A 20,923-nucleotide genomic window follows, 5' to 3' on the forward strand; every position below is an offset into this window, starting at 1 on the left:
TTTGTTATAAATGAAAATAGCTGTCACACGCATGACCAATAAATATGAGATTGCTTTTATACATGTAGAAAACACACAAGGTGTAACGACGGTTCTCAGGCGCAAAGGCATTTATTGCCAGACTGGAATAATAATCCCACGTAACGATCGCTATTAGAAATAATTATTGGCATGACAGGTCCTTGGCAAGTGCGTATTTTAAATGTCTTTGAGCCAATAGCATTTTGCCCCACCTTAACCATGACTGGTTCTGAGAAGCATTAAGATGGATCAGGGCCGTTTTCTAGCACATTGCACTGTACGTGATCTCATCAGTTGTGTGTCTGCTGAGATCTGACGCTGGGCTCCAGCCTGTGCTGGGCTCTGCGGTGGAGTCAAGTCTGAGGCTGGAGAGGGAGAGGTGCTGGAGTGGCGTGCCGCATTAGCACTGACACACACACACCCTCCTCTCTTCCAGCTCACGACAAGGTCAATTCCCCTCCTCCCTGCCCACACACAGACGAGAGAGAGAGAAATCCCCTCAACCCACTCCCTTTTTCCCGCCCAGTTAAAGGGAGTGAGGCTGAGTGAGGGCAGACAGAGAAAACAACCAAAAATGTTTGCACCGACGCCGAACGCGTGAAGCAGCAAGAAAAAAAAAAATACTGAAGGAAACCACAACGTGACAGAGCGAGTGAAAGCCGGGGAAACCGATCCCAGAGTATTGCGTTTCAAAACAGCAGCAGCAGCAGCAGATTGAGAGAAGAAGATGGCTTCTCCCTCCTCCTCCACCGCCTCCTCCCCGCATGGGGGCGGGACTTCACCAAACCCGCCAGACCGCATTCGCCAGGTGGGTGCAAAAAATGTTGCAAAAGATTATTTTTGCTACTTTGTTTTTTGTTTATTTAAACAAATCTCTAAACCAGTGTGTTGCAACCCGGCCTCACTGAAGGGCCTCCCACTTGATGTGCTCCGGGAGGCTGACATTCAAGACGTTGCCTGGGTTACCAACACCTTCAGAGCACTCCATCACTAATGTTTGGGGAAAATGAAAGGAATTCCAAAAAAATACTGGCTTCAGGGTCAGCTCCATATGATTTATGTTTCCCTTTAGCCTCCCAGTGGGACATGCGAAGTGTACATTCAGTCAGGGGCATTAATCTGTACAGACTGAAGCAGGTGCCGATTTTCAGTGGATTCAGGCTGCAACTGTTCAGACACAAAGCATAAAATAATTAGAAAGCATAATGTTATTCCTTCGTTCAAATTGTTATTGTGCAATATTGAGTGAATGTTTTAGAAGATGCTGTACGGTAGTTTTTTCTGTCCGCAACAGCATTTATTTTTAAATTTAAAAACGACAATTTGGTCAAACTGCAATGATTTATTATCAGAATACATGTTCTGATATTATTTTTGATCCCGTTGACACCTTGTGCGGTGGGGGACGGAATATAACGTGGGAAACTGTGAAGTTGTTTACTTTGGCAAGAAGAATAGTTAAATAGAATAATATTTGAAATAGACTGCAGAATGCTGCAGTACAGATGGATTTGGTATACTTGAATCACAAGAGATGCAGTAGTGTAACAGTAATTAGGAAGGCAAATGGAACGTTAGCCTTCATTGCAAGAGACATGCGGTATAAAAGTAGGGAAGTCATGCTACAGCTGTACAGGTGAGACCACATCAAGAGTGATGTAATGTGTATAAGATAGGTGTCTGTTCTTAAAAGATATTTTTGCCAAGGAACCCGTCAAAGTCAGTTGATTTGTGGGATGAAGAGGCTTTATGAAGAAGGGTTGATCAAATTGGATATATATACTCAGGAATTTGGAAGAATGGGGTGACCATATAGAAACACAAAGTTGACAGGGTACGTACTGGGAAGATGTTTACCCTCATTGATATATTTAGAACTGAGAACATAGTTTAAAAATAATGGGCTCCGCATTGAAAACAGAGAGTAAGAGATTAAGTTTTTTTTGTCACGTAGCATCTTTGGAATTCACTTCCACGGAGAGCACGGTGGAGACAGGGTCATTGAATGTATTCAAGGCTGAGCTAGATTTTTGATTGACAGGGAGTTGAGAGTTACAGGAGACAGACCGAAAAGTGGAGTTGGAGCTATCATTTGATCAGCCATGACCTTGTCCAATGGCACAGCCGGCTCAGGGGGTCGAATGGCTTGCTCCCACCCTTACTACTTCCTTTTATAATCACCTTCCCATTCCATTCCGTTTTGTAGTATTAATCTACGTGAGAACTGGGTGCAAAATGGGAAGATGTTGTGAGGCTTGTGATTTAGCTATGATTCTTTCACCATCTATCCCCTATTTCCTCTGACATGTGTGATTATTTTGCAGAGTGAATATTTGATTAGGTGACAACAAGTGACAGAATCAATCATGTTTAGATGTTGGATATACTGGATAAATCCAGCTCGGACGTTCTTGTGCACGGCTGATTTGCCCTCACTCTTTCTTTGCTCCTGTAAATATCACGGCAGAAAATATGCATCCGCTCTGATCCTCGTCCCGAAAGCCCAGCGAACTGGAAAACTTCCGACACCCGCCTCTTCGCCGCAATCCTTATCAGTGATTGGTATAGTCGGTTGGACCGACATTTCTCAGTGGCCTCTTCATCCTTCATTTACGATTGATTCATGTGTCTGGGGTTTGACGGTTTCATTACTGCAACCTCGGGACAGAGTCATGACAGAAAAACAGCTGATCTCAGTTAGTTAAGGATGTGGTGCCACTGTTATCCGCGTGTGATCAGTGCCGGGTAAAACATTCAGTTTTCTGATACCAGTGTCACAGCTCTGGGTTAAAAACAAAGTAAATAAACGTGGAGAGATGCAAAGTCAATCTTGTTCAGGGCCTTAATAACAAAGCTGATTTGAGTTCCAAGCGTATAAAATCTAAACGTTCTTATCGAATCAGTTTGTCAAGTTGTGTGAAAATAAGGTGGAGTTTACGTCTGGGACCTGTGTCCTTGAATAACTGGTAAAAACTGTTCAAGCATTTTTTCCAATCGTCGTAACAAGTGACAAATGGGACAGGAATTGCCAGACCCTTTGGTCCAGCTCGACACAGTTTAGTACTGCTCCACACAGTTGAATGCTTCGTGTTGCTCAGATATAGAAATGTGGGTTCCTTTTCGGAATTATATGAATTGGATTTTGTACTGTTGATGAAGGTTGCAATGGTCTCACGGGATTGAAAATGGAAAAGTCGTCAGACCTAGATTAATGTATGCCAGATTATTAAAGGAGGGAATTGCAGCTCTGACAATCATTTTCCTTTCCATTTGACTACCAGTACTGCTGGAAAATTGCCAACATTTAATTGTTTAAACTGTGAAAACGAGATACGCGGAGTAATTATAAACCTGTCAACCTAACCTGGATGTTTGATAAAGTATTGGAAGTATAGTTGTAGAGTCGTATTAATTGTCAATTAGAAAGGCATAATTAACCAAGGAAAGTCATCGAGAATATGTTAAAGGAAGGTTGGATCTTGGTGGAATGATTTGAAGGGGTGAAATGGAGGGTGGATGAGGTGAATGCATTTGAGTTTTTGAGGCATGATCATTAATGGCAATTGGAAGCAAACAATTTTGATAAGGTTTGTTTTTATGGTCAAGCAATAGACTTGTTAAAGTATAAAGGGGTGGGGGTGGTCGGTTCAAACTATCTATTCACTATTTAAATCTGGAGCCTAAATAAGCACTACCACAGTTAGGCGGTAGTGTGGGTGGAAAAAAAAGAAAAAAAAAGAAAAAAATAAACTGGAAATTTCACACAGCATTGCCCTCTTGTGAAGGGCAGTGCTTGTCACTGGCCACTCGGGTGTTTTCTCTTTTGAAAAAGAAAAGAAAGAAAAATCTGGAGCCTGAAATAGTCATTCTTGTAAAATCATGCATAACAGACACCACTATCACCATTCCTGGATAGGCAGGACAGTCCCAGCAGAGATAGCAGTATAGTGCTCTACAGACATAACAGAGTTGCCTTGGGAGTCAACAATGTTGCCTCTGGACATCATGATGTTTCATGGTACTAGGTCAAACATGGTGAACTCAGATTTCTCCAGTTTCCTCATTTTCCCCTCCCCCCACCTTGTCTCAGTCAAATCCCTCGAACTCAGCACCGCCTTCCTAACCTGCAATCTTCTTCCTGACCTCTCCGCCCCCACCCCATTCCAGCCTATCACCCTCACCTTGACCTCCTTCCACCTATCGCATTCCCAACGCCCCTCCCCCAAGTCCCTCCTTTTATCTTAGCCTGCTGGACACACTTTCCTCATTCCTGAAGAAGGGCTGATGCCCGAAATGTCGATTCTCCTGTTCCTTGGATGCTGCCTGACCTGCTGCGCTTTTCCGGCAACACATTTTCAGCTCTGATCTCCAGCATCTGAAGTCCTCACTTTCTCCTCCTATGGGTAAGTGATGGAAGGTGTCATGAACAGTGCTATTTTAAGCATCACATGCTCAGCAATTACATGTTCACTCATGCCACATTTGGGTCTGCCAGTGCCACTCAGCTCCTGACCTCATTACAGCCTTGGTTCAAACTTGAAGAGAAGAGCTGAATTTCAGCGGTGGGATGAGAGTGACAGCACTTGATATTAAGCCTGCATTTTACCGATTGTGGCAAAAAGGAATCCCAACAAAACTGGAGTCAATGCGAATTGGGGAAATCTCTCTACTGGTTAAAGTCGCACAAAGGAAGATGATTGAGGTTGTTACAGGTCAGTCATCTCAGCTGCAGGACATCTCTGCTGGAGTTTCTCAGGGTAGTGTCCTAGGCCCAACCATCTTCAGCTGCTTCATCAATGACCTTCCCTGCATCATAAGGTCAGAAATGATTGCACAATCTTCAGCACCATTCACAACTTCCCAGGTATTGATGCAGTCCATGTCCAAATGCAGAAAGACCTGAACCATATCCCAGCTTGGATAACAGGTAGAAAGTAACATTCATGGTCCACAAATGCCAGGCAATGACCGTCTCCAATAAGAGACAGCCCCTTGATATTCAATGGCATTACCATCACTGAATCCCCCACAATCTACATCCTGGGATTACCATTGACCCGAAACTGAAGTAGCCGTTTAAATACAGTGGCAACAAGAGCAGGTTTGATAGTAGGAATACTGCAGCGAGTGATTCTCCAAAGTCTGTCTAGCAAGTAAAAGTAAAAGTTGAGAGTGTGATGAAATAATCCCGATTTGCCTGGATGAATGCAACTTCATTAATACTCAAGAGGCTTGACACCATTCAGGGCAATGCAATTTGCTTGATTGGCACCACATCAACAAATATCTGTTCCCTCTATCAATGCTCAGTAGGAGCAGTGTACACGATCAACAAGATACACTGTGGAAATTCACCAATGATCCTTAAACAGCACCTTCCAATCCCACGACTACTATCAACTAGAAAGACAAAGGCAATAGATACATGGAAACCAATCCAAAGGCATGCAGGCCAGGTGAATTGGCCATGCTAAATCGCCCATTGTGTTAGGTGAATTAATCGGGGGAATGGGTCTGGGTGGGTTACTTTTTGGAGGGTCGCAGTGGACTTGTTTGGCCGAAGGGCCTGTTTCTATACTGCAGGGAATCTAATCATCTAATCACCATCTGCGAGTTCCCCTCCAAGCAACTCACCATCCTGACTTGTAAACATATCACCATTCCTTCCCTATCGCCAGGTCAAAATTTTGGAATTCCCTCACTCAAGACATTGTAGGCCTACCTGTAGGACATGGACTACAGCAGTTCAAGAAGGCAGCTGACCACCACTTTCTCAAGCACAACTAGGGATGGGTTTTAACTGCTGGCCCAGCCAGCAATGCCCACATCCATGACTTAATAAAAAAAATGCCCAAGATTGGTATAATTTTGTTACATGTTACTTCTGTCATAAGAATTCCCAGATTATAGAGTTTTTGAAATTAGGAGGAGGTGAAATAAGTTAATGCGGTGCATCTCATAGATGGTACTCGTTGCTGATGCAGTGCATAGATCATAAAGGGAGTGAATGTTGACGGTGGTGGATGGAGTTCCAATAAACCAGACTACTTTGTTCTGGATACTTTTTGTGTTTCTTGAGCATTCTTGGAGCTGCATGCAAACATTTTTAGTGTGTTTACTGTACTGATGCATTTTTAGTGTGTTTGCTATGCTGACGGGACAGGACTTACCTGGGGGAGGTGATAGAGAAGTTTGGGACAATGTAAGGTATGATTTAGTGAATATGCCTGTTCCTTGGATAGTTTGTAGGATAGTTCCCCTAATTTTGGCATAAGTTCCTGGACAATAGCGCAAAGGACTTTGTAGTGTTGACTTACACTTTCCTATGTTGTTTCTCATGCCTTAGATAAAGGTAAGTGGTCCATTTGTTTTATTTTAAAAGATTTCATATTTCTGTGATGGCTTGATCTACTTTTGTGGCTTGTTCAGACATTTCGGAGGGCATATTTGAGTCATGGATGACATGTTGGCCAGACTGGGTATTAGGTGCTGGCAAATTTCATTCTCTAAATGACACTAGAGAATCTGATAGATTTTTGATATTGTTTGGCAGTTTTACAGTCACCATAACTTATGTTAACTTTTTATTTAAAATTTACTGAATTTTAAAATATGCAATGGAGGGATTTGTGTTTTTTTTCTGTTGATATGTGGGAGGTAGACATCACTGGCTGGCCAGCATTTATTGCATGTCCCTCTTTGCCCTTGAGAAAGTCTTAGGAGAAGGTGAAGACTGTAGATGCTGGACAGTCAGAGTTGAAAAGTGTGGAGCTGGAAAAACACAGCAGATCAGGCAGAATCTGAGGAGCAGGAGAGTCGACATTTCAGGCATGAAGGACTGATGAAGAGCTAATGTCTGAAACGTTGACTCTCCTGCTCCTCGGATGCTGCCAGACCTACTGTGCTTTTCCAGAACCCCACTTTTTGACACTTGAGACAGAATTAATGAGCTGTCTTTTTGAACCGTGCAGTCTATATGCTGTAGGTCAACCCACATTACCATTAATGAGGGAATTCCAGGATTCCAGAACAACAGCGAAGGAATGGTGATATGTTTCCTTGGATGGTATGTGGCTTGGAGGGGAGCTTGCAGGTGGTGGTGTTCCCATGTATCTGCTGCCCTTGTCCTTTGAGATAGAAGTGGTCATGTGTTTGGAAGGTACTGTCTAGGGATCTTTGGTGAATTTCTGCTGTGCACGTTGCAGAAAGTACACCCTGCTGCTACTGAGTGTTAGTGGTGGAGAGCATGCATGCTTGAGGATATAGTACCAGTCAAGAGGGCTGCTTTGTCCTAATTGGTGTCAAGCTGTACCCATCCAGGCAAGTGGGGAGTATTCCATCATAGTCTTGACTTGTGCCTTGTAGACGATATACAGACTCTGGGGAGTGAAGAGGTGAGTTACTTGTTGCTGTATTCCTAGACTCTAATCTGCTCTCATCGCCACCATGTCTCTGTGGTGAATCCAGTTGATTTTATGGCCGTTGGTAACCCCAGGATGTTGATTGTGAGGGATCCAGTGATGGTAATGTCATGAAATGTCAAGGGGTGGTGATTAGGTTGTCTCATAGTGGAGATGGTCATAACTTGGCATTTGTGTGATGCAAATATTACTTCCACTTGTCAGTCAAGCCTGGATATTGTCTAGATCCTGCTGCATTTGAACATGGACTGTTTCAGTCCGAATTATTCGTGCAGTAACACCACCCCTTTTTTGATATTTCTGTTGCTTCACAGGTCCTTCTGCTGTAATGCCCGTTTCGTTAATGTGAGTTGCTGTATTGAGTTTGGCGAGTTGTTTCTAAACCGTGAACTTTTAAAACATGTGTTGGCTGCAATGCAATTACATTGCCAATACTTTAAGCACTGTTTCTAAAGTGATTTTTCTATAATGCAGGGTTGCACAAGAATGCAACCATTGTGTGAAACAAGAACTATCTGTACTTAAATGTTTCAACATTATTTTAACCTTCAGTCAATAGTTGAGCATCTGAGGTTAATATTTTACTTTATGCTCCTGTTTGATATTTTTTTCCAAATGCAGAATGAATAGAATAAAATTGCATATTTCCCATATTTGTCTAAAAAACAATTTTGAAGAATCTGTCTGCATGATTTCTGTTTCATTATACCTACAGCATAATCATTAATTATTATACTTGTTATTAGGGTAGTTAGATTGAGAGAAAATATCTGAAACTTTTGGATGGTGTTTTAACAAAAAAACAGATATAAAAGGACTAGTTTATTTTATGACCTTGTCAGCCTCTGGATTCTCTTGTTGTGTCTCGATTAAGTAAATGAACAGACGTGATAGTAATCACACTGCATTTGCCATAAGATCACATGCTGTCTGGAAATGGAGTCGGACTACAGGTGCACAGGAATGTGAAGCTACAATCTGTTCTGCAGAGATACAGTACAAACTGTAGGCAGAGGAACACTGCTTAATTTGTGATTCATAATAAAATTATATAACTTCATTAGGTTCATGCTTGTAACATTTCAGAATCAGCAATTATACCACTAATAATCTGTTATCTTTTTGAATTAAATTTTTGGTTTAGATAATATTGTACTGACTGTAAATGGCAACCCTAATTTTCCTTAAAAAAACAAAACAATGTAAAAACAAAACCATCTGCCTCTTTCTTTTAAAATATAGGTTTAAGATTGTCATTTTTAAACCAATGTACTGGTATTGAATAGACCATACAAGAGCAAATTATGGGGAAATAAATTTGTAATGCTCTCTTAAAGATTATCTGAATTGTTTTAAAATATTTCTTGAAGATAACTGCAATGATTATATACTACTCATGATGCAAATCAATTTACTGATTTTTAATGTTTGTTTGCAAAGTGCCAGAGGAAGATAAATTTATTTTTATGAAAAATAGAATATCGATAGCGAATTTCCAGAATTCTACAAACATTTTTGTCCAATTGCTGGGATGAGTGCTATTCCAATAACAGTCAAGGTGTTCGACACCATTCAGGAAAAACAACTGCCTAATTGACAAACCAACTTAAACATTTGTTTCCTTCACCACCAATACACAACGACAGCAATGCATGCTTCTCGAAGATGAACTACAACAACTCACCAACAAGGCTCCGTAGACAACTTTTTCAAAACTGCAACTTTGACCATTGAGAAAAACAAGGTCAACAGGCGTTTGGGAAAGTTCCTGTCCAACCCACAAACCTCTTGACTTGGAACTATATTGCCATGCCTCCGTTATTGCTGGGTCACATTTCTGGAACTCTATTCTTACCAGCACTGTGGGCATATCTACACAACATGGACTGTACTGGTTCAAGAAGGCAGCTCAGTGCATTTAGGATGGGGGAACAAATGCTGGCTTACACCCTGTGAACAAATAAAACAGAAGATTTTGTACCTTTTTACTGTCACAATGGAATGATTATGTAACAATATAGCAGAACAGATATTTTGAAGGGTTGCTATCTCAAGTTTCCCCTGAATACATTCTAACTCATCAAACTCTCTACATTCAATCCATAAAAAGGAAAATTCCTCCCTTCAAATTTTGGAACACTTCATCACCTTCCTGTTCCTGTGGTGCACTGATTTCAAAATCCTTGTTCGCACTTATAGATCCCTCAATATCCTTGCTGCACCTAACATAGAGTCAGAGAGTCATACAGCCAGTCCATGCCGAACATAATCCCAAACTAAACTAGTCCTACCTTCCTGCTCCTGGCCTATATCCCTCTAAACCTTTCCTATTCATGTACTTATTGAAATGTCTTTTAAACATTGTAATTGTACCCGCATCCACCATTTCCTCAGGAAGTTCATTCCATAGGCAAACCACCCTCTGTGTCAAAAATCTGCGCTTCGTATCATTTGTAAATCTCTCTCCTCTCACCTTAAAAACATGCCACCTAGTCTTGAAATCCCCCAGGGAAAAGACCCTATCAATATCCATGATCGTATAAACCTCTGTGAAGTCACCTCTCAACCTCCTATACCCCAGTGAAAAAAGTCTGAGCCTATCCAGCTTTTCTTTATAACTCAAACCATGCATACCCAGCAGCATCCTAGTAAATCTCTACTGAACCCTCTCCTTAATAATATCCTTCCTATAACATGGTGATCAGAACTGAACACAGCACTCCAGAAGAGGCCTTACCTGTACAGCCCTAACAAGACTTCTCAACTCCTACACCGAGCCAAAATTCAAATTCACACATTCTGCCTTTCTGCATCACTCCTCCTTCCATTCAACTGGTGGTTGAATTTTCAGTTATCATGGACTTGCGCTCACAAAGTTTCCTCTGAACCTTTCCTTATTTCTAAATCCAATTACGCCCTCAAAACAAATCTGAAAACCTACCTGTTCAACATAGGAACAGAAAGTGCTGGAGAATCTAAGCAGACCTGTCAGCATTTGTCAAGGGTGAAACAGAGTGAAGTTAGAATCCAGTCTGACTCTTGTTTAGTTCCACATGTTTAGTTCCAGACCTGCTTGTTTTCTGCAGCACATTGTGTTTTATTTCAGATTTCCAGCATCTACTGTATTTTACTTTTAATCTATCTGTTCAACTCTGGTTTTGCTAAATTTTTTACACATTTGTCTAATGCTCACTCAGTTCCTCCAGCTGCATTAAAGGCACTGCACATGTGTAAGCTGTTGGATGGTAAAGTTATTTAATTGCATGTTGCAAAATTATTTTTTGTTTGAGTAAATTGAAAGAACTGAAAAACTTCCCACCAGTACCCTGATCCTATTTATAAGCAATTTACGCCAAATTGACAGATGTAGGAGGTTCACTCTTGCATCTATTATTTAATCATACACGGAAGCGCAAATGTTTCCATAATCATTTTACTGAAGCAGCATTTACACAACATTGCTGTCATGATTGATATAAGTATGATCAGTAAATTTGAACAAAACAGAGGGGATGGAAGGCTTCCCTGAAAGGCCATCAGATGTGTGTGACATGTGATGATAAAAAAAACAATTAATTTGCTGAACTATTATTTTAAGAATGCTTTATTCAAAGTAAAATATGCAGAGAATGCACTGTACTAATGATGAACAAATTAGCCAAAACTCAGGCGCAATATCACAGAATAGCAGGATGCAGATTCCTCAAACAATGTTCTCATATTGGTTCATGTCATCAAACCTGTATCCCTGCAGCGAATGAGATAAAATAAAACCCATGTTATCCAGGGCTCCATTTGTGCACCTGTTGATCGCTGGATCAATAGCTTTATTGAAAGAGGTGAAGGAGCAGCTTCCCTGGTTTCCTGTTGATCAAGAAATAGGAATATTGTGTGCCAATATCTGAATATGCATATACTTTAATTGAAATATGATTGAATTATTCAAGTTTTAAAGATTAATGGATATATTGTTCAAGAGAGGATGTAGATTGTGCTGACAAGACCTCAAAGGAAGGAGATTGTTAAAAAAAAGTGCTGCCTGAATTGGAAGTTAATTATAAGCTAAAAACAAAAATGGAGTTGTGATCAATGTATACTTTTTGAACTGAAGAATGTAAACAATGTGGTTCTCCTGGTCAGGCTATTGATGCTGGAAGCCCAGTTGATGCAATTTATAGATGGTTTTGTAAATGGAGACATGATTCACCTGCTGTTTTTGGCAGGGGCTCCTTAAAAAAGTACTTACATTGGTATCTGACATCATCCATTCATATCAGGTATTTGGATGTAGGTTTGCTCACTGAGCTGAAAGGTTCATTTCCAGATGTTTCATTACCTTAAATCTTCAGTAACATCTTCAGTGGACTTTACGCAAAGCAATGCTGAAACTTCCTGCTTTCTATTTATATGTTTGGGTTTCTTTGGGTTGGTGATGTCATTTCCTTTGGTGATGTTATTTCCGGCGGCGAAGTCACTTCCAGTTCCTTTCTTCAGGGGGTGGTAAATGGGGTCTAACTCGATGTGTTTGTTGATAGAGTTCTGGTTGGAATGCCATGCTTCTAGGAATTCTCGTGTATGTCTTTGTTTGGCTTGTCCTAGGATGGATGTATTGTCCCAGTTGAAGTGGTGTCCTTCCTCATCCGTATGTGAGGATACTAGTGAGAGAAGGTCACGTCTTTTTGTGGCAAGTTGGTGTTCATGTATCCTGGTGGCTAGTTTTTTTGCCTGTTTGTCCAATGCAGCGTTTGTTACAGTCCTATATATTTATTATATAGGTATATAGTTAGCCACTGGTCCTCAAAAAGATCATCAGTGGCAGCTCAGGTAAAAGGCCAGAAGTCAGTCATGAACATATATCATTAATGAATGACCAGGAAGCATCATCTGTGAGGTAGAAAGTGACCAGGGTACTCTGATCACAACGCTGGGTGGGAAAGCAAATTGTGAGGATGTCACAAGAGACTGCAAAGGGATATCGCAGAATCACAGCATTGTAATGGGCAAAAGGAGCCTAATTCAGCCAATTGTGTCTGGACCAGTTCTCTGAATGTTTCAACTTAGTGTCAGACTCCTACCTTTTCCCCATAACCCTGCACTTTGTTTCTAGTGAAACCATCATTAAATGGCCTTCTAAATGTCTCAAACAAACCTGCCTTCACTACACATCCAGGCAGTGCATTCCAAGGTCAGATTACAGTTTGGGAAAGCATTTTTCTCACCTCATATTCATCTTCTTTTACAAAACATTTTAAAACCGATTCTCAGTTCTTTTATGAGTGAGAACAGTTTCTCCTTATGAACCGAATAACTTTGAAAACTTCAATCAAATCTCCTTGCAGCCCTCTCCTCTCCCTGAAAAACAGTCCCAATCTCCTCAATCTATTCTCATAACTGAAGTTTTTCATCTCTGGGAACCATTCTTGTAAACCTTTTCTGCATTCCATCCAATGTATTCGGATACTTCCTAAATGTGGTGTCCTGAACAATGCACAGTACTTCAGCTGAGGTTTAATCAGTGGTTATACATAGTAGAGGGGTATATCTGTGAGTGAACATAATTTTGCAGAATTTATAAAGTGAGAAAATGTGAAGGTGTCCATCGAAAAACCGAACATTACTTAAGTGAAGATAGACTTCCACATGAAGTCCCCAGTCTTCAACCTAATCAGGCTCAGTGGTTAGCATTGCTGTTCACAGTGCCAGGGACCCTAATTTGATTCCACCCTCAGGTGACTGTTAATGTGGAGTTAGCACATTCTTCCTGTGTCAGCATGGGTTTTCTTTGGGTTCTCTGATTTCCTGCCACAGTCCAAAAATGTGCAGGTTAGGTGGATTGGCTATGCTAAATTGTCCTGTAGTGTCCAGGGATGTGGAGGTTAGGTGTATTTGCCATGGGAAATGCAGGGTTAAAGGGATAGGGGTTGATGGTTCTAGGTGGGATGCTCATTGGAGGATCGGTGTGGACTTGATGGGCCGAATGGCCTTCTTCCACAATGTAGGGGTTCCGTGATTTTATGAATTCAATTCGCTCCTCATGGTATGGAGACATGGCTGAAGGCACTTCATACTGAAAGACAATAGGTCTGATGACATTCTGGCCATAATACTGAATAACTGTACCCTAGAACTATCTGCATCCACAGCCAAGCTGTTCCAGTACAGCTACAATTTTGGTATCTATCCAACAGTGTGGAAAATTGCCCAGGCACATTCCTGTTCATAAAAAGCATGATAAATCCAACCTATTCAATGATTGCCCATCAATCTAATCTCAAGCACCAGCAAAGTGATAGAAGGTTTCATTGACAGTGTTGTCAAGCAGCACTTGCTCAGCAATAACCTGTTCACTGATTGTATTTGTATTCCACCAGGGCCACTTAGCCACTAATCTTATTACTGCCTTGGTCCAGATATGGACAATAGAGGTGAACTTCAGAGGTGAGGTAGAAGCAACTGCTCTTGATTTTAAGGCAACAAATAACCAAATGTGGCACCAAGGATCACAAGCAAAACCAGAATTAATCAGATTCAGGTGGAACTTCCATTGACTGGAGCCACACTTAGCACAGAGAAAGATGGTTGTGCTTGTTAGATATCAAACACCTCGGTCCCAGGACTTCAGTGTGATAGTTCCTCAGGATTGCGCCCACAGACCAACCATTTTCAATTGCTTCACCAATGACCTTTTTTCCATCATAAGGTCAGACTGGAGTCCTGTGACCAGTGGAATGCCACAAGGATCAGTACTGGGTCCTCTACCTTTTGTCATTTACATAAATGATTTGGATGTGAGCATAAGAGGTACAGTTGGTAAGTTTGCAGATGACACCAAAATTGGAGGTGTAGTGGACAGTGAAGAGGGTTACCTCAGATTACAACAGGATCTGGACCAGATGGGCCAATGGGCTGAGAAGTGGCAGATGGAGTTTAAGTCAGATAAATGCGAGTGTTGCATTTTGGGAAAGCAAATCTTAGCAGGACTTATACACATTATGGTACGGTGCTAGGGAGTGTTGCTGAACAAAGAGACCTTGGAGTGCAGGTTCATAGCTCCTTGAAAGTGGAGTCGCAGGTAGATAGGATAGTGAAGAAAGCGTTTGGTATACTTTCCTTTATTGGTCAGAGTATTGAGTACAGCAGTTGGGAGGTCATGTTGCGGCTGTACAGGACATTGGTTAGGCCACTGTTGGAATATTGTATGCAATTCTTGTCTCCTCCCTATCGGAAAGATGTTGTGAAACTTGAAAGGGTTCAGGAAAGATTTACTAGGATGTTGCCAGGGTTGGAGAATTTGAGCTATAGGGAGAGGCTGAACAGGCTGTAGCTGTTTTTCCTGGAGTGTCGGAGGCTGAGGGGTGACTTTATAGAGGTTTACAAAATTATGAAGGACATGGATAGGGTAAATATGCAATGTCTTTTCCCTGGGGTGGGGGAGTCCAGAACTAGAGGGCATAGGTTTAGGGTGAGAGGGGAAAGATATAAAAGAGAGCTAAGGGGCAACTTTTTCACGTAGAGGGTGGTACGTGTATGGAATGAGCTGCCAGAGGATGTGGTGGAGGCTGATACAATTGCAACATTTAAGAGGCATCTGGATGGGTATATGAATAGGAAGGGTTTGGAGGGATATGGGCCAGGTGCTGGCAGGTGGGACTAGATCAAGTTGGGATATCTGGTCGGCCTGGACGGGTACATCTTTGTGATTCTATATGCTGATGTTTGTTCAATGTTTAGCACTATTTATGACTTGTTAGATACTGAAGTTGTGTTCATTTGCAGCAAGTGCTGGACAACATCCTAGCTTGAGCTGACAAGTGGAAAATAATATTTGCATTCGTGCCAGGGCATTACTTTCTTAAACAAGAGATATTCTAAACATCATCCACTAATGTTCAATGGTATTGCCATCACTGAATCCCCTCTGCTATCAATATCCTAGGAGCTGACCAGAAACTGAATTGGACCAACCATATAACTACTGTATTGAAGTTGGTATTTGACAATATGTCATTGTTGAAGATTGCTTTATTTCACATACACCAATTATGATATCAAAACAAATAATATAACTTTTGGAAATATGAGCAATTTGCCACTAAATCTTATTTAATGTTTTGTTTTTAGCTGAATTTAGATTTCGCTTCATCGGTAACAACTAATAATTTTACAGATTATAGTGTAATTGAGATAATGGAGGTACATTGAATTGCATCCAGATGCATTGATCTTATGTTTGGCTAGATACATTAGAGAATAATGTTGATTAGTCCAATATTGCGCTTAAAAAGAAATTGCATTTAGAAAATGGAATTTATTAATGTTCTCTTGAATAATGATTCAGCAATAGATGTTAATACTGATAAGTAGCACTTTGCCTATACTTTGTAAGAATGCAAACATTTTAGGTCATCCCTGACACAAGTGGGTAGGGCAGTGAATGGGATCCATGGACATGGAATGAAGTTTGTGGTATGTGCCAAAAGGAAGGGTGATTTAGAGGATGAAAAATGCTGAGGGTTCTTCAACATGCACACTGAGACAACTATCAATTTGGTGAAAGACACTCTTTGGTCCACCCAAAACTTGTTGGTCTTCCAGTGCAAAGAGTTGACCTCGACCGAGTGTTGCAGACTGATGCATTCCACGGTCCAGAACTATGACTGTGGGATTTAATAGAGCTTGGGGCAGCTGCCAACAAGGCACAGTAGGGAAAGACCACCTTGTAGGATGTGGCTGCCAAACTAGAATTCGGGGTCCATTTAGTTGTCAAACCCTCTTGTTGCCTCAGTACATGTATGTATTATTCTAAATAGTAAGAAATGCCTTTTAGTTTTGCAAATGAGAGGTTAGTCTGATTCCAATTTTTTTTATTGATATGTACAGAACAACTTTAGTACCTGTGGATATACATAAAGATTGTTTTATGAATAAAGTATATTTTTGCAATAAAAAATTGCTTAGGGAAAATAATCAATATCAATTCTTGTCTCAATATTTGTTGATAGCCACCATCACATAATGTTGTTTCTCACTAGTAAACTGGTGGCAAGATAATGATGCTGTATTGATACGGATTTTCACCCTGATTTTAAACTTTGGCTGCACAGCAAATGTGCTTATGCCTATTCCCTCTGATGTCTCTGAACTATTAAGAGGCACCATCAGAGTCACTGTTGCATTGCTGCACAACACCCTGACATACTTGCACATTGGTGTCCTGATACATTTGGACCATTAATCTTTTAAACTTCTTGGCCCTTCACTTCTTTACTTGCCTAGCTAGACCAATTGTACTAGCACCAAGAAATGAAAAATAACTAATTTCAATTTTAGACCAAATGAGTTTTGAATTTATATTGTTAATCCAAGTCCTGGTTAACTCTGCGGGTGCTGTTGAAGTTGTAGGTGGGGACGGTCACCAAGTCATCTTTTGATTAGAGAATTGAGGTGGGATGTGACTGACCCTTGAACCCATCATATCCCCAGGAAGCCATTTTATGGGTCAAGATTGGATAAAGGTCACTGGGCTAAAGGTACACTTAACAGCAAAATTCTTCTCATATACATAGAAACATAGTTGAAATGTTCAAAGGTAAGCAAAACCACAGCAAGTTCTTTCATCAGCAATACATTTTCAACAACGAATCTCAGAATTTTTAAAGCAAACTTTAACAATTCTTTGGCATATTTCTACAGATAGAAATGATGATTATGAAATGCAATGCTTGATCAGTTGTTCAAGTATAATAGTAGTCTTTTTTAATAAATATTTTTATTGAAAATCTTAAATTTTTTACAAAACATTTATATACAAATAAAAGAATAACACCATTAAAACAGAAAAAAAAGGCAGTACAACAAAGTCATAACACAGTACTATTGTTTATGAATGGCCTACTATTCTACCAGAACAAACATATCTACTTAAATTAAACTACAAATATAGTAAATAAATACTAACTTAAACTAAATTGAAATGACTTAAATGAAATAATATCTCGCTACTTTATTCTATCACACTCATCCCACCTCCATTGAGGCTCCCATCCCTGGCAGCACCATCTACAGTACCCGTATTCTTTTTCTCCGAGTCTCCTCCTCCCAGGGCCCCACAGGCACCCATACTGATTCCCACGGCTACACCATGGCCCTAATTAGTATTGCTGATAAATCAATATAATTTAAAAAGGGCAACTACGTCTTGTAAAACTGCTCCGTTTTGTGGTGCACCATATATGTGAGGTAGTCTTGAGGGAGATGCTCCATAACCAGCCTACGTCCACCCCATAAGACCTGGTTGCTTTTCTGATGTCCAATTCAGTGGAATATTCTTCCTTGCACAATGGATAAGAATGATATGCAATCTCTTCCTGTGTTCCCCCAGAGAGCCAAATTTGGCAACCCCAGAAGAAGAAAAAGTGGATCCATGTTAACTTCAATTCCCAGGATGTCCTTTAGCTCCCTAACTATAGCACTTCAGTATCTCTGGATCTTACAACATGACCGGTAGAAATATGTGAGAGTTCCTATACTAATTTTATATTTGGGATACCCTGATGATGTTCCTCTCTTGAACTTAGCTAACCTCTCTGGCGCCATATGTGCCCTGTGTAAGATCTTCAATTGCATGGCCTGTGCTCTGTTCCATACTGTGATTTTTCTTACATTCTCCCAGCTGTCTTCTTATACCTCTGATGAAATATCCTTTCCTAACTCTCGATTCCACATCCTACAGAGTCCTTCTGTGTTCCCCAGGGCATGACCTTTCTGTAAATGATATAAAGTACTGAGTGAAAGAGCACCCGTACACCGGTTTACTCTTTTCTCCATGTCTGATTTGTAACGTGGAGGAGCGTGGTCTTGCTTTGTCCCTTATCTGGAAGTATCAGAAAATGCCCCTATTAGACAATCCATATTTCTGACTTAACTGACTAAATGACATCAGGATCTCCCCCTCGAATAAGTCTCCCAGACAGAAGATTCCTTTATTCTACCATGTCTTAAAGCCGGTGTCCATTGCCCCAGGTTTAAATACTTGGGCTCCTACCAATGGGGTACATGGCGAAGTCTTAGACCAATTGCCCTCGCGTTGCCACATTATCTTCCAGGTTTTCATCGTATTTAAAATAATTGGACTTTTACGCTGCTGGGTCATGGATTTCATGTTGTCCATGAATAATAAATTAATTAAAGGGCATCCCGACTGTGAGGCTTCAGTATCAAGTCAAATCGACTCAAATTCCCCTGTACCCAGTCACCAACGTATGTTAACAGAGCGCTTATTTGGTATTTCTTCAAATCCGGAAGATCCACCCTCCCTCACCCTGTGAAAGCTACAATTTGGTGAATTTAATTAGAGGATGCCTGTTGCACCAAATAAAGGACACGAGCCAACCATTGAGCCTCCGTAACACTTGTCCAGGTAACAACAACGGGAGCATTCTCATGGGGTACAGCAGTTGAGGAAGAACTTTCATTTTAATCAAGGCTATTCAGCCCAACCACGATAACGGTAATCCCTCCCACCGCTGCAAATCCTCTTTTATCCTCTCCGTAGTTATACATAGTTAGCTTTATACAGCTGGTGGAAGGAAGGGGTAATAAAAATTCCCAAAATACAAAAAAACTTTTGACAACCATCTAAACGGGATTTGCATTCCACCCTTCAGGTTAGGCACCTCTACTAATCCCCTTGCCAGCATGGCTTCCGATTTTGTAAAATTCATCCTGTAACCTGAGAAACCACCATACAAATTAATTGTTTGAATCAGTTGAGGAACAGACTTCTCTGGATTGGCCAAAAGTAAAAGGATGTCGTCAGCATATAGGGTGATCTTATGGTCCCCCATTCTCACCTTTGGCGCTATTATTTTAGGATCCCTCCTGATAGCTTTGGCTAGTCATTGCTTTTTAATATGCAGTGTGTACGATCTACAAGATGCACTGCAGAAATTCAGCAAAGATCCCTAGACAGCATTTTCCAAATCCACAACCACTTCCATCTAGAAGGACAGGGCAGATACATTAAGAGGCACCATGAGAGTCACTGTTGCATTGCTGCACAAACCCTGACATTTCTGCATGTTGGTATCCACCTGCAAGTTCCCCTCCAAGCCACTCACCATCTTGACTTGGAAATATATCACTGTTCCTTCATTATTGATGAGCCAAAATCCTGGAATTCCTTTCTTAAGAGCATTGTGGGTTAACCTACAGCATGTGGATTGCAGTGGTCAAGAAGGCAGCTCAGCACTACCTTCTTAATGGCAACTAAGGATGGGTAATGAAAATGCTGACCAGCTAGCGGTGGCCATGTTGCACAAGTGAAAGATTTAAAAAATCAATAGAATGACCTCTCTGTGAACTAAATCAGGAAAGAAAATAACAAAATCATGTCTAAATGTTCAAATTCTCTTTTAAATATAAGTTATTGCTAACAAAGAAAAATAATAATTAGAAATGAATTTTAGAACTTAGTTTTCAAAGTCTCCTTGGCCAGTACACGCTTCACATGGTTTTATGTTACTGTGTGATGTAAGTTGTGTTGTAACAGCTGGGCAGAAACCAGTGGAGATTTATGTCAGGCTGTTTACAAAGGCTGGATTTTAATTACTTTAATTTACTACAAGGTGCTCCTTTTTATTGCTGCCGGTGCTGAGTAGACAAGTTTACATTATTATTATATTGTTTATTTTCATTTAGTTTAGGTCCTCCCAAGTAGCCTCTTCCATTTAACCTTTTGTCACTTCCCAATATTCTATTCTGTGTCTGCTGCAGAAGCCATGTTTACAGACTTAAATCACTTTCAAACACATAATTAGAGAAATGTATATGATGTATGATTACATATGACTAAATAGGAAATATGAGTACATAGGACAGATGGAACAGAAACAGGATATTCGGCCTTTCTTGTCTATAAGATCTTTATGCTCCCTGAGAGTCTACATTTTTCTTTATCTTAATCTCTTATTGTAACCCTCTAGTCCTTTAACCCTGATGTGCTTATCTAGCATCCTTTTAACTACATCTATACCAATTGTTTCGACCACTCCCTTGCTCTGGATCCTGTCTTCCACACATACCTGTTAAGAACATAGTATGATTTTATAGGTCATTTGTTCAGCTCACAGAAACTGCCCTTTCTCTGGAAACTCAAACAAGAAGTGTTGCACGAAAGCTCTTTCACTAAGGGTGAAATATAAATTAGAAAGGATGAGGATGATTGGTATGATATTCAAGTGAGCAGAGTGAATCAGTTTAGTCCATGGGAACTGCTCATTTACCAGCCTGTCTCTTTGTAGCTATAAATTCTGATCACGACAGAAGACCAGCAGGTGAAAGAGACAGGAGACTTTGTCAAGAATGAAGTTAGATTTCTGTCAAATTATGTTAATTGCTGATGTTTAATTTGTTGTACAGGATGTTTTCTTTGCTTTTGCCCCTTTGAATCTATTGCTATTTAGCTAACACAAAAGCTTGTC

General features: G+C 40.6%; 1 protein-coding gene across 11 annotated transcripts in view; it reads left to right on the top strand.

Moving 5' to 3' along the window:
* The first annotated feature begins 298 nt into the window (after positions 1-298).
* The window catches only part of LOC140485944 (ankyrin-2-like), an 850,179-nt gene continuing 829,554 nt past the window's right edge, over positions 299-20,923 (top strand). For 7 of the 11 annotated variants that reach the window (XM_072584685.1, XM_072584421.1, XM_072584596.1 and 4 more), the window contains exon 1: positions 299-829. In XM_072584685.1, coding sequence (XP_072440786.1) covers positions 749-829 — 81 coding nt within the window. In that variant the 5' untranslated portion in view covers positions 299-748. The remainder of the gene's footprint in view (positions 830-20,923) is intronic. The other 4 variants (XM_072585304.1, XM_072585215.1, XM_072585036.1 and 1 more) reach the window with 1 other exon arrangement.

Source organism: Chiloscyllium punctatum, chromosome 1 (assembly GCF_047496795.1).
Source record: "Chiloscyllium punctatum isolate Juve2018m chromosome 1, sChiPun1.3, whole genome shotgun sequence".
NCBI lineage: Eukaryota > Metazoa > Chordata > Chondrichthyes > Orectolobiformes > Hemiscylliidae > Chiloscyllium > Chiloscyllium punctatum.